The 13,714-nt window shown below is 48.6% G+C and overlaps 1 protein-coding gene across 1 annotated transcript in view; it reads left to right on the top strand.

Moving 5' to 3' along the window:
* Window positions 1–1,321: 1,321 nt before the first annotated feature.
* ARHGAP33 (Rho GTPase activating protein 33) overlaps window positions 1,322–13,714 on the top strand; it is a 66,815-nt gene continuing 54,422 nt past the window's right edge. Inside the window, exon 1 of the mRNA XM_060258080.1 lies at window positions 1,322–1,472. Coding sequence (XP_060114063.1) covers window positions 1,467–1,472 — 6 coding nt within the window. The 5' untranslated portion in view covers window positions 1,322–1,466. The remainder of the gene's footprint in view (window positions 1,473–13,714) is intronic.

Below are 13,714 nucleotides of genomic sequence, written 5' to 3' on the forward strand. Positions count from 1 at the left end.
TCCTTGCCTATTAAAGCATGTCTGCGGTTATGTAACAAAGCCCCCCACTGTAGCATTTCTCCATGTGTCAGATTTGCTGTGCTGGATCACAGCATTCGCCTGTGGGGGAGGCTCATCTTTAAATACCACCCGATTGCTTAAAGGTATATGCCATTCGTTTATGTAGAAGAAAGGGGCTTGCGTGCGCCTGCCTTGGGGTGCGCACCTCTGGCTTTGATGGGGCAGGATCCCTTGGGGAAGGGGAGGGGCTTTCCCCAGCCCTACCTTAGCTGTGTATCCCCATGGGGTGTTTGGGGATGGGTCGTCCCAGTAATGCTTCTTTCAGCTCATAGTACTACTCCATAGTACGGGCGTCCCATCTGCCTCGTAGTTGTAGAAAAAGCAAGCTGGAGGCCAGAAGTCCGGGGGTGGCGGTTGTGGCAAGCTGAGATGCAAAGAATAGGCAGAGAGCAGCAGCAGGGCCTTGCCTCTCTACTCTATGGAGGCGCTTTCCTTGGCGGGGAAAGAAACGCGCGGGCTTTCCTAACTCCCGGGAAAGGGAGGCGGCTGGCTGGCTGGCCGGCTTTGCAAGGCGGGTGGGGCGAAGAGAGAAAGAGGGAATCATGCAGGCTGGACTTCTGGCTCCTGCCCTTCCCACGAGCCCGCCGGGTGGGTGCAAAGAGCCACAAGGAGGCAGAACGGTGTATCTCCCCCCCCCCCCCAAATATTGTGGAAAGGTCGGAAAGCGCCTATCTAGTCAATGGCTGGGGAGTCATCAATTGCTGCCCGGGGGGGGAAGGCGAGATGGCCGGCTGCGCAGACAGAAGCTTCTTTGTGCGCTCCCTTCCAGCTGCCGCGCCGGGTGCCCCCTTTGTTTCAGCGCCGGGTCTAATTTTTTTCTTCTCTCCCCCCCTTTTAACCCTTTTTAGCGCGATCGCACCAAAGCGGGGAGGGGGGGGAAGAGGAGCGGAGGGGGTGCCTCCCTGATCCCCCCAATTCCCACGTCCCCCGCCTCCATTGTTGCAAAGCCCCAATCGATCCCCATTTTTTTTAAGCCAGGTATATTTTAAAATCTTGCTCAACGCACCGCTCTTGCAAAAGAAACCCTCCACCCCTAGAACCCATGCAATTATTTCAGACTCAAGGCTACATAAAGACAGGGAATGTGGAACTGTTGTTCATATTCCGTTTCTCTGCACCCCCCGCCCACCCCCGGTCTTCTCCTCCTCCTCTTCTGAGCCCGCCCCCGCCAGCCAGCCAGCCGACGCTCCCCCCCCCCAACTCCCGCCTTCCCGCCCCGCTCCTCTGCTGGCTGCCGCTTCCCCGCCGGGGAGGAGGGAAGAGGCCGGGCCATCCTCGAAGGGGCCGGGCCGGAGAGGATCGGGTGGCGGCGGCGTCGGGCGCCCGCGCTGCTCCCTCCCCTATTGTCCCCGCTCGGCCCGGGACTGGCTCGGGCTGCCGCCGCGGCGCGCTGGGATCGCGGCGCCATGGTGGTGAGTTCGAAATGGGACCGATTCAGGGCGAGGTGGTGGGGGGGAAGGGTCTGGATGTGTTTTTTCCCATCGCTCTGGAAAAGAGGGGGGGGGGGGATCGGGCGGGGTGGCTCCGGCCGGCGCTTCCACCCAGCCATGCACCTGTTACCATCGAAACCCCGGATCGGGCACCCCAGCCATCCACAAAGCCCCGCCCCTGCTTGCCCCCCTCATCGGGGTGGGGAGGAAGGGAGGGAGAGGGCATGGCCCCACACTCTTACCCCCTCCCTCCCTCGCCTCTCCCCCCCACCCCAATTTTCCTCCTTGATTTACCAGGCATAAAAATCTACTCAAAAATCTTGGACAGTTTTTTTTTTTTTAAAAAAACCCAACCAGATGGGGATCTGGAGTTCCTCTTGTTCCTCTTTTATTTCCCAGTTTCTCCTTTTAACCCCCCCCCCCCGGCTGGGTTTTGTACAGGAGAGGGGAAAAGAAGAACCCCACTGGGGTGGGGGGATCAGGTCCTTCGAGTTCCTATTCCTCATTCTCTTCCCTGTTCCTCCTTTATACATTTTCTTTTTCCTGGTTTGGGATTAGCGCCTACTAAATCCCCAACAACTCCAGAGATCCAGGGGAACAAAATGCTTTGCTGCCTCAGGAACTCACCTTGGCACCAGACCCGAATTCCTCTACACTAAAGAGCGATGGAAAAATGGGAACACTATGCCTCCCCCCCCTCCTGGAATCATTGTGTGTGTTGTGGGGGGGGGGGGCGGGTTAGGCCTTCTCTGTTGCAATTAGAAGGTCCCATGCCTTTCAGTCATCGTTCTGTGGATAGACAGAAAGCTGTTCTGCAGTTTGGACAGCCTCAGCTATTGGCCTGGACGGTTGAATAACCAGGAGAGAGGTCAAAAGCCAAGTCAGAAAGCAGGCAGCGAACGCTGTTGGGGGAAGTCAAGAGGAGAAACAGCCCCTCTCCCCAATAACTAGGAGCATAGATCTAGGATGATATTCAGAAGTTACCTGGATTTACCTGGACAGGAACTTCCTGCTTTGTTTTTAGTATAAAGCAGTCCAACATCCATCATGTCAGGTGGGTTAGAAACGCTGGGATGAGAACTAAGTCCTGTAGCTCCTGGAATGAAAGAAGAAGAAAACTTCAACCCCACCAGCTTTTGGGGCCCTGTTTTTGTGTAAAAACACGGCTCTCCCTTACTGGATGATTTGTCCAGCCCCAATCAGTTTTCTGATCGATCCTCTGATGTGGAATGTTTGGTTTTAAAGAGAAAGAGCTTTGCTTTGTTTGGTGGACGTGCTTTTGTCTCACTGTCGCCTCTGGTCAAATAGGTCTTGTATGGTTTTTTTTGCAGGATTTTTTTCATGAGGGGACACTGTGGTGACGGTGTGTGTGTTAATTAATTAATTGAGCCTCAAGAGCAGGCAGATCGCTGCTGGGGTGGGATGCTGCAAAATCAAAAGGGGAAGAGCCCTGTTGGCCCTCCTCTGGCTATGGGCCTAGGTGGACAGCTCTTCCATCAGTGGAACTGAACTTTCCTTCCTCTGGCCCTCCTGTTGCAGCCCCTGGATCTCCCCCAAGTGCTTCTGGGGAACAGGATTGGCACAAGGAGCCATTCGAGGGTTTGCAGCAAGAAGGGGGCAATGGGTGGAAATTACACCTTCTGTTTGTGCTAAATTTCACCTGCATCCAACTCAATACAAAAGCCTTCCAGACCTATCCACCAGAGACCAGAGCAGGATGAGTGTATACATCATAAGTAGAGATCTTTCCTCCCTGCTGAAACCTCCTTCCGTTCTCTGGGGGGGGAAATCTAGCTTGTAATTGGAATAGCATTTAAACTGCTTCAGGTCCTTGGCTGTCATTATGATTGTTCTTTCATTTGGCTAACGGCAGAGTTTTTGTCTGCTAGTCTGCTAGCTTTACATGCTTTGTAAGGTCATCTTTTTAAAACAAATGAGGTCTTTCTTTCTTTAAATCTCATTGCAAAATGTGAGATTTACAGGAGGAAGGTCACGTTTCGCATTCATTGCTGAGATAATAGTGAAAACCCGGGAATGCAAACTATTTTCTACCAGCTTTTTCTTCCAGGGAACTCAGAATACCATAATTGCTCTCCTCTCCCCCACTTTTTTCTTCTCAGCATTCTTGTAAGGTGGGCTCAGCAGAGCAAGAGAGTTTGTGGCTGTCCCAAGGCCAGCCAAGGAGCTTTTTATCCAGGTCTAATTGACAAACAGGGTTGGCCCTGGTTTGTACTTGGATGGGAGACTACCGAGGAAGTCCAGAGTTGTTACACAGAGGCAGGCAACAGCAAACCACCTCTGAACGTCTCTTGTCTTGAAAACTCTGTGGGGTCACCATAAATGGGTTGCGACGATGCCCCTTTCCATCACACCACCTCCTAAGGGTTTTCTTGTAGTACCTTGTTTCCCACAAACTGAAATTAACTGCTTAAACAATGCTGTCCTGCGCTGGATGGCCCAGGCTAGCTCTTGTCTTGTCAGATCTCGGAAGCTAAGCAGGGTTGACCCGGGTCAGTATTTGGATAGGAGAACGCCAAGTACGGCCTGGGTTGGTACTAGCCAGGGGTGGAATTCTAGCAGGAGCTCCTTTGCATATTAGGCCACATCCCCTGATGTAGCCAGTCCTCCAAGAACTTACATGGCTCTTTTTTGTAAGCTCTTGGAGGATTGGCTACATCAGGGGTGTGTGACCTAATATGCAAAGGAGCTCCTGCTAGAATTCCACCCCTGGTACTAGCTCACAGGCAGGCAATGGCAAGCAACCTCTAAATGTCTCTTGCCTTGAAATCCTTGCGGGGTCACCATAAGTCAGTTGCGACTTGACGGCTCTTTCCACCACCACATCTGGCAAAGCAGCTGTCCCCCCTCCTGGAACGAAGTGGCCTAGGCATGCTAATCCTCGTCATGGGAATCTTGAGACTGGATGATCATAACGTACTCATAGAATCACAGAATGATAGAGAGTTGGAAGGGACTTCCAGGGTCATCTAGTCCAACCCCCCTGCACAGTGCAGGAACTTCGCAAATACTTCCCCCTAAGTTCAATATAGGGCTACCCTTGGAGACAGTGTGGAAGCTACAAATAGTTCAAAACACGAGTTGCAACTGTTAGTAGGGACAAAGCATTATATGCATGTGACCCCTTCCCCAATTGTACATATGTACATTAACCAGGGCCTTTTTTGGAGCAGGAATGCACAGGAATGTAGTTCCGGCTGGCTTGGTGTCAGGGGGTGTGGCCTAATATGCAAAGAAGTTCATGTTGGGCTTTTCCTACAAAAAGAGCCTAATGTGGAAATGATCTCCTGCTGGACTTCTACACAAAAAGCCCTGTTCAAAACAATGGTGGTATCAGGGGTGTGTGGCCTAATATGCAAATGAGTTCCTGCTGGGCTTTTTCTATAAGAAAGCCCTGACATTAACTGCTTCTGCATCCCATTCAAGGCGCTTCTTTTAAACTTTGAAAACACTTAGAGCCTTTGTATCTTAGGGACCAGCTTTCCCTATAAATGCTGCAACTTTAGTTATCTGCCAAGGTTTTATTAGGTTGGTACCTACATGTATAGGGGTGAGAGATCTGCTTTGATTCAGGCTTGGATTTTTTCTGTTACTGCTCTCTGGCACGTCGGAAGAGTTTGCTGCAGCAAGTGAGATGGATTTTGTCCCCTAAGCAGTTCAGGAAGTTCTGCAGAGCAGAATGACATAAAAGAGCCTTGGACAATGTCTAATTGTTCAAGCCCTGGGTGGTCTGATGGTTTGCTAGACATGATGGTTGCCCTGAGCCTGCTTTGGCGGGGAGGGCGGGATATAAATAAAATAAAATAAATGGTGAATAAATTCTTTGGATGCTGGATCTCTCTTATTTGTGTGGTATTTTAAATTTTGATATGCAAGAGGCTGAGTTTGGTTTTCAGAGAAAAGAATGGATGCACGTGAAGGCACGTGATGCTGAATCTGATTATTGGTCTATCCAGGGGTTGTTTTGTAGAAAAATAGGTGGTGGAGCTCATCCAGGGATTATTGTATAGCTGCACCTACTATTCAATGGACAAGGTGGGGAGGAGGAGGGGGAACTGTCAGAAAGGTTCAGGAGCTGTGCTTCTGTGAGCTCCTGCTGAATTCTGGGCCAAGGTCTATCAAGGCCCATATTGTCTGCTCAGACCGGCAGCAGCTTCAAGAGCCACACAGTATGTGTAAAAGAGCCACATGGGGCCACCGAGCCACAGTTTGACCACTCCTGCACTATACCGTGCTGGTTCTCACACACTACTGTTAGCGGGGGATAGGCAAAGGTGGGAGGGGAAGACAGAGGGGCCCAAGAACAAATAGGAATAGACTGTATGTAGCAGCCATGATGAGTATGGACAGCTCAGTTGTTGTAATTCTAGTCCAGTAACACCTTAGGGACCACCAGGTTTTCCAAAGTATAAGCATTTGAGAGTCTAAGATCACTTCATCAGATACAAATAGGAACGGGGATCCTTGAGGCTTTATATCCCCATCAGAAAGCGGGAAGGGTGTTGCAGGGAAAGTAGCCTGGATGCAGAGGTACAATGCAAAATGTAATCCGTTTGATTAGAGCAGGGAAGAAATGCTTAGGGCCAGAGCATTAGCATCAGTAGTGAGATAAGAATCCTTATCTCCGTTATCCTTAAGAAAGCGGAACTCCAAGTTGCAACTGGACTCAATTCTGACAGGTGTTGAAAGATATTCATCTGTAGTGCTTGTATTTTGCATGTTCTCCCCCCCCCACATCAAGGATGACAGTGACAGATAGAGAGGGAGCCCTGACTTGGTTGCTTAACATAAGAGCCACACAGAATAAATGTCACACATTTGAGAACCACAAGACATGAAAGCAAATAGATGGGAGAGGTGGAAAGAAAGCAACTTTAAATGTATCCTCTAAGCCGTTGGCTGGCTTTAGGCTGCCAGTTCTTAGTTTGGGGGCAGGGAATCCCCTGGTTTGGAGCCCCCCCCCACTCCAGGGTTATCAGAAAGTGTGGGGGGGGAGGGAAATGACTGCTAAACATCCCATTATACCCTATAGAGACTAGTCCCCATAGGGTGTAATGGAAAATTGATCTGTGGGTATCTGGGGGGCTGTTTTTTGAGGTAGAAGCACTAAATCTTCAGCATAGCATCTGGAGCCTCTTCTTAAAATAACCACCACCACCACCACCACCACCACCAAGTTTCAAAGAGATTGGACCAGGAGGTCCAATTCTATGAGCCCCAAAAGGAGGTGCCCTATCCTCCATTATTTCCAGTGGAAGGAAGGCATTTTAAAGGAGTTTGGTCCCTTTAAATGTGATGGCCAGAACTCCCTTCAGAGTTCAGTCATGCTTGTCACAATCTTGCTTCTGGATCCACCCCCAAAGTTCCCAGATATTTCATGGGTCAGACCTGGCAATCCTAGACTGGCTTGGCTTGGAGAAGTGATTTAAAGATACAGATGCCTTCTCCAAGCTGGCTGATGGGGCAGTATGGGGCTTCAAGAGGCACACAATATGTATGAAAGATTCACATGTGGCTCCTGAGCCACAGTTTGGCCATCCCTGGACTAGCCCAATCCCCTTAGAAGCAAGGAAGAGTCAGCCCTGGCTAATATTTGGATGGGAGACCTCCAAGGAATACTGGGGTTGTGGTGTGGAGGCAGGCAATGGCAAATCACCTCTGAACACTTCTTTCCTTGAAAACCCCATGAGGTCAGTATAAGTCCACTGTGACTTGACATCACTTCCTAGGAGCAGGTAGAAAGGCAACAGAACTCCCATGATGCAGCTCATACAGCTTATCATGCTCTGTACTGGTTTTTATGACAATGAAAATATGAGTTCTGATCAGGGCTTTTTTTGGTAGAAAAAGCCCAGCGGGAACTCATTTCCATATTAAGCCACACCCCCTGATGTCACCATTGTTTCACACAGGGCTTTTTGTAGATATAGCCCAGCAGGAATTCATTTGCATATTAGGCCACACACCCCTGGTGCCAAGCCAGCCGGACCTGCGTTTCTGTGCGTTCTGCTCAAAAAAAAAGCTGGTTCTGACTATTAAATGCCAAATGGTTTGATTTTTTGCAGAATTACTTCAGCCTGTTAGTATAACTCTACATCAGAAAGTACGGAAAGGGTCTCCATTCATACTTTTTTGATAGCTGATGTCTTTGGTTATGCATTACCACCTTATCAGCTTTCTGAGGGTGTGGGAAAACCATAATCATTTCCTCCTTTGTGTGTGTGTGTTTTAAATTGAAAAAAAGATGCTTATGTCCTTGTACATCTTTTCTGGAGACCAGTGGGTCAATAGCTGCATGAAATGTCAACTTTCCAGGTAGCATGAAAGTAGTTGAAACATTCCATTGGGTGTTTTATGCTACCATGCCCCTCTTTCAGACTCATTGTTTTCTTGTTCCTTGTTTTATCACAACCAGTGTGCCCTGAGCAGGATTTCACCTTTCTGTGGTGGGTGTACAAATATAAATGCATGTTATGTTCTGTCAAGTTGCAACCAACTTTTGGTGATCCCAGTAAGGAGATATCAAAGCAAGTGAGAAGTGGAAGTGGTTTGCCATTGGCTTCTTCTAAAGAGCCCTCCTTGGTGGCCTCCCATCCAGGTACTGACCCTGCTTAGCTTCTGAGATCTGATGAGATCAGGCTAGATCATGGACTTATGGCAACCCCAGCAAGGGGCTTTCAAGGCAAGAAGCAGAGGTGGTTTGCCACTGCCTGCCTCTGCAGAGCCTTCCTTGGTGGTGACTCTGCATAGCTTCTAAGATCTGATGAGATCAGGCTAGACCAGGGGTGGCCAAACTGTGGCTTGGAAGCCATATGTGGCTCTTCCGTGCATATTGTGTGGCTCTCGAAGCCCCCACCTCCCTGTTGGCCAGCTCAGAGAAGGCATTTCTCTCTTTAAATTACTTCTCCGAGCCAAGCCAACTGGCAGCTTGAAGAATGTATTGAAAGATAAAGTTGCTTTCTTTCCACCTCCACCTCCCTTCCCCCTCCCTTCCTTCTGGCTTTCAAAAATCTGACATTAGATAGATAGATAGATAGATAGATAATTTTATTTATATCCCGCCCTCCCCGCCGGGGCAGGCTCAGGGCGGCTAACAGTAACAGTAACATTCCATTGTATAAAAACAAGGTTACATTCAACATTAAAATTCTAATAGATTTAAAATTAATTACAGTTATAAAAGTGCTAATGCTATTGCTATTTGTTCTTTATTATGATGGCGGTATCATTAGTACTTAATTTTCTACATCATCGAAAGCCAGTCGGAAGAGGAAAGTCTTGCAGGCCCTGCGGAATTGTTCAAGATCCCGCAGGGCCCGCATTTCCTCTGGAAGTTGGTTCCATAAGCTCGGGGCCACAGAGGAGAAGGCCCGATTGCGGGTGCATTGCAACTTCACCTCTCTTGGTCCGGGGATAGTCAGCAAGTTTTTTCCAGCTGACCTCAGTGCTCTCTGGGGTTCATATAGGGAGAGACGGTCCCTGAGGTAGACAGGTCCTCGACCATATAGGGCTTTAAAGGTAATGACCAGCACTTTGTAACGAACCCGGTATATAACTGGCAGCCAGTGCAGCTCGCGCAGCCCAGGCTGTATGTGCTCCCATTTAGGGAGCCCCAACAGTAGCCTGGCCGCTGCGTTCTGCACCAGCTGCAGCCTCCGGGTTCGGTACAGAGGCAGCCCCATGTAGAGGGCATTACAGTAATCCAGTCTCGAGGTGACCGTTGCGTGAAGTACCGTTGCCAGATCTTGGCGCTCTAGGAAGGGAGCCAACTGCCTTGCCCGCCTCAGGTGGAAGAAGGCTGACTTGGCAGTGGCTGCAATCTGGGCCTCCATTGATAATGAAGGCTCCAGTAAAACTCCCAGACTCCTAACCCGGTGCGCCGCTTTCAGCGGCGCCCCGTCGAAGACCGGAAGAGGTGTTTCCCCTTCCCGGGCGCCCCGACCCAGACAAAGGACTTCTGTCTTCGCTGGGTTCAATTTCAGCCCGCTCCTCCTCAACCACATTGCCATATCCATTCATGTCTTTTGGCTCTCAAACATCTGATGTTCATTCTATGTAGCTCTTATGTTAAGCAAGTTTGGCCACCCCTGGGCTAGACCATGGACTTATGGCAACCCCAGCAAGGGGCTTCCAAGGAAATTGAGAAGCAGAGGTGGTTTGCCATTGCCTTCCTCTGCAGAGTCTTCCTTGGCGGTCCCCTAGCTAAGTTCTGACCATCCTTAGCTTTCAAGATCTGATGAGATCAGGCTAGACCAAGGGTGGCCAGCGGTAGCTCTCCAGATGTTTTTTTGCCTACAACTCCCGTCAACTTCAACCATTGGCCATGCTGGCTGGGGCTGATGGGAGTTGTAAGCAGAAAACATCTGGAGAGCTACTGCTGGCCACCCCTGGGCTAGACCATGCCATTCTGCAACCCAGTAGGCAACCCCACAAATGGACTATTCAGCACCTAAAACAACAGAAGTAGCATCTTACTAAGAATTTTATCATCAGATGAGTTTTTATAGACAAGCCTCCTTCACCCAATGTGACGCCTTGACTTGTGCTATAAGGAATGACTGACCAATGTTTCATTAATATTGATAATCCTGGATGCATTTTTATGAATGCCTGATAATATCCTCTACCTTTCGGACATATGGAAGTGAAGGTTGACAGACCCATTTAGTGATTCCCTATTCCCTGGCATATCTGAGAATTTTGGACAGCCACATTATTTGTCTGCCAACATGCACATATGACTGTCATCAGCCTCCAAATTTCTCTGTAGCACATAAAATAAGCAGCTTTGCGCTGGGTTAGACCCCACAGCCCATCTAGCCTAACAGAATCTGTTCTGGTTGAGTGCAGTTCAGCCCAGCCTTGTAATTTGGAATCTTTTTACTTGGAAAAGCTGGGCACTGAACTTGTGCGCTCAGGATTCCGCCTTAGGTTTTCTGCTGTATGTGATCAAAGGCTGCCTTTAAGCTAGAGATACTGCAAAGGTTTAGAAAACTGCCAATGGAGCAAATTTCGATATTAAGTGTGGTGCTATGTCAGAGGTACTTTGATGAAATGCACGCTGTGGGGGGGGGGGGAGGGTTGGGGGGAGAATTCAGGCGTTGCCGTTCGTTCTGGAGGCGGAAGTAGCTTTTCGCCATCTTTTGCTGTTAATTTAGGGCTAGAAGAATAAAAGCAGGTGGAAGTAAAGAAGGGGCATCATTTGTTTGTGTGAGCCTGGGACTTAAAGGGGAGAACCTGTCTGCAGTAGCTCTTATTCCACAGAGAGCAATGGATTTCCTCTTCCTGGTTCCCTGGCAAGGTTGAAATTTGATCGTGAATACGACTTGCTTCGATCCATGTCTGGAGCAGCTGATTTGTGCTGTGGAGTGTTGCGATCAGACTTAGAACTGTGCGTGTGCGTGTGTTTTTAAGGAGATGATCTTGCAAACAAATCCCTAAATTGTTAATGGAATCCATTATTCTAAATATAGACATATTTGCATATGTGCATTAAGGTGGAGCGTTTTGGACAACGTGCAAATCAAATTTCCGCTTTCCAGCTAGTCCTGAAGTACCGTGACCACTTTGTTTCCCTGCTTTGTTCTGGCTGCAACATGCCGGTCTCTGCTCTTGCCTTTTCAGAACGGCAAACTGCTTTGTTTCAGTAGCACATGGTACGTTGGGAGCATCATAAAGCTGTATGGGAGGGGGATGGAGATGCAAAACTGAGCAAACTGCCTAAATGCAAAAGCACAGCTTCCTGAATTCCTATCCAGAATCATCAGGGCCTTAAGACTTTAGTAGAGGCAGTTTGCAAGTATTTCAGCTTTACACAAGCCTGCAAGGTTTAGAAACTTTCCTCCTGTTTAAACAAAATTCAAAAGAATTTTTATGCATTAGGGGATGGGTCCAGACTCAATTATCCATCAGTGGAACAGAACTTTCCTGTCTGCCCCCCCCACCCCATCCATTGTAGCCCACTGGGCTGGGAAATAGGGGACCACGAGGAATGACATGTGAGTGGTCAACACTAGGAAGGGCGAATTTGAATCCAGCCCTGTATCAGAAGCAAAGCTTATTTTCTAGCTCTCCTCCGTGTGAGCAGTGCAATTCAGGGGCCCTCAAACAGAATGCCCAGGTAATTCAGGAGGCCGGAAAGTCGATTAGATCCTGCCAAAACAAATAGTGCCTCCGTTTTGACCCTTATTCAGAGATAGCCACGCTCAAGGTGTGTCCTACATGGCAGGTAATTAGGTACTCAGAAGAGAAGGGGGCATGGTACAGTCCAATCTTGTCAGCTCTCAGAAGCTCAGCAGGGTCTGTACATGGAAGGGAGACTGCACGGAAGATTCTACAGAGGAAGGCAGTGGCAAGCCACCTCTGCTTCTTGCTTGCCTTGAAAGCCCCCTGCCAGGGTTGTTGTAAATGAACTGCAACTTGATGGCACTTTACATACACACACAATTGTGTACCCAGCATTGTGGCTCTGGGTAGGACTCTCTGGGGCCAATCAGGTCTACTTGGAAGAAACCCGAGGATCATTTCATAGAAAAAGAGGTGCCGGAGCTCATTAGCACAACTCCTTTGCATGCCTCGTTTGCATATGCCACACACCTCTGACATCACTGGAAGGTGTACTGAATTATATCAGCTCAGCATCTACCTGGAAATGCTTCTTGAATTAGAATTGTCATAATAGAAGCATTACTCCCATCGTACTTTTTAAATTGCTTTCTTCCATGTGGCCACAGTGGCATGAGGAAGATTTCCATCTGTCTGCTTTATATGTTTTGGTTATTTCCCTATTTTTTGTGGAGGGAAAAATATTAGAAAGTTTGTCAAATCTTAGAGTTCAACAAAATTCTCACAGGGGATTTAAACAATGGAGCCCAGAAGCAAGTATTTGAGGGGAGGGGGATAAGAAAGAGCACAATAAAATTTAGAGGTTCTGGAGCTCCGCTCTTGTGAGCCCCAGCCCAAAATGAGGCCTGGAAGAACGCAATCAGGTCTACTTGGAAGAAAGTCTCATGTTGGTCAGTGCGGCTTACTCCCAGGAAAGCAGTCATATCATAAGATTGCAGCCTGTCTCTTCATAGGTCTAAACAAGGATGACGATAGAGACATCGCCTAGCCAACATGCTTTCAGACTGTAGATGCTGGCTCACGTGTTTCCTCACACGAAATAATTCCCTGGCGTGTTAAATTGGATGCCCGGCAGAAAAGTTCAAGACCAGCATTTTTCAAACTAGAAATAAATAGTTAGAAAATGTCGGGGCTGCCTCTCCAGGGAGCCCGCCCCAGGTGACTGATAAAATGAAATGTAATACAAACATAAAACATTAGAAGTTGTTTCTCAGAGCTCAGCATTAAAAACCCAGCCAGAGAACAGAAAACATAAAACACATTGTAAAAATGGTATTAAAAAGATCAACCCGGTTATTAAAAGAATGGTTTTGGCACAACGTCTGCAAGAGAGAAGAGCAGCAGTTGCCAGGTCACCATCTTTGGATCGGAAAATTCCTGGAAACTTAGGGAAGGGAAGGCCGTTTCACAAGTGAGGGGCCACCACTGAAAAATCCATCTCTGGTGGTCACCACCACCTCACCTCTGAAGGTGAGGGCTTGAAAGTCAGATCTTAACTGGACAAGATGTAGAGTTGCCTGCTCTGGGATGGGAAATTCCTGGAGATTTGGGGTGTGGAACCTAGGGAGGGCAGGGTTTAGGGAGAGGAGGGAAGGACCTCTGCAGGGTAGAGTGCCATAGAGTCTACCTTTCAAAACAGCCATTTTCTCCATGGGAAATGAGTTCTGTGTCCTGGAGATCAGTTGTGATTCCAGGAGATCTCCAACCACCTCCTGGAAGTTGGGAACTCTAGCAATATGGGAGGAAGTGATACTTTAAGTACCCCAGCCCTGAACCATTTAGGACAGGGGTATCAAAAAATGCAGCCCAGGGGCTGAATCAGGCCCCCAGAGGGCTCCTTTCAGGCCCCCGATCAATTGGCTGTCATCTGCTTCCTTCTCCCTCTCTCTTGCTTCCTTCTGCATCACAGCTTGCTTTGCCAGGCTTGCTCAATCACACAGGAGCTACAGAGCAAAACCTTTATTTTATTTTTCCTTTACATCTCTGCTACCTAATCTTAAATAGGTATACATATGGCCCGGGCTGACATGGTCTCGTTTATGTTAGATCCGGTCCTCATAACAAATGAGTTTGACACCCCT

Source organism: Heteronotia binoei, chromosome 17, assembly GCF_032191835.1.
Source record: "Heteronotia binoei isolate CCM8104 ecotype False Entrance Well chromosome 17, APGP_CSIRO_Hbin_v1, whole genome shotgun sequence".
NCBI classification, from domain to species: domain Eukaryota; kingdom Metazoa; phylum Chordata; class Lepidosauria; order Squamata; family Gekkonidae; genus Heteronotia; species Heteronotia binoei.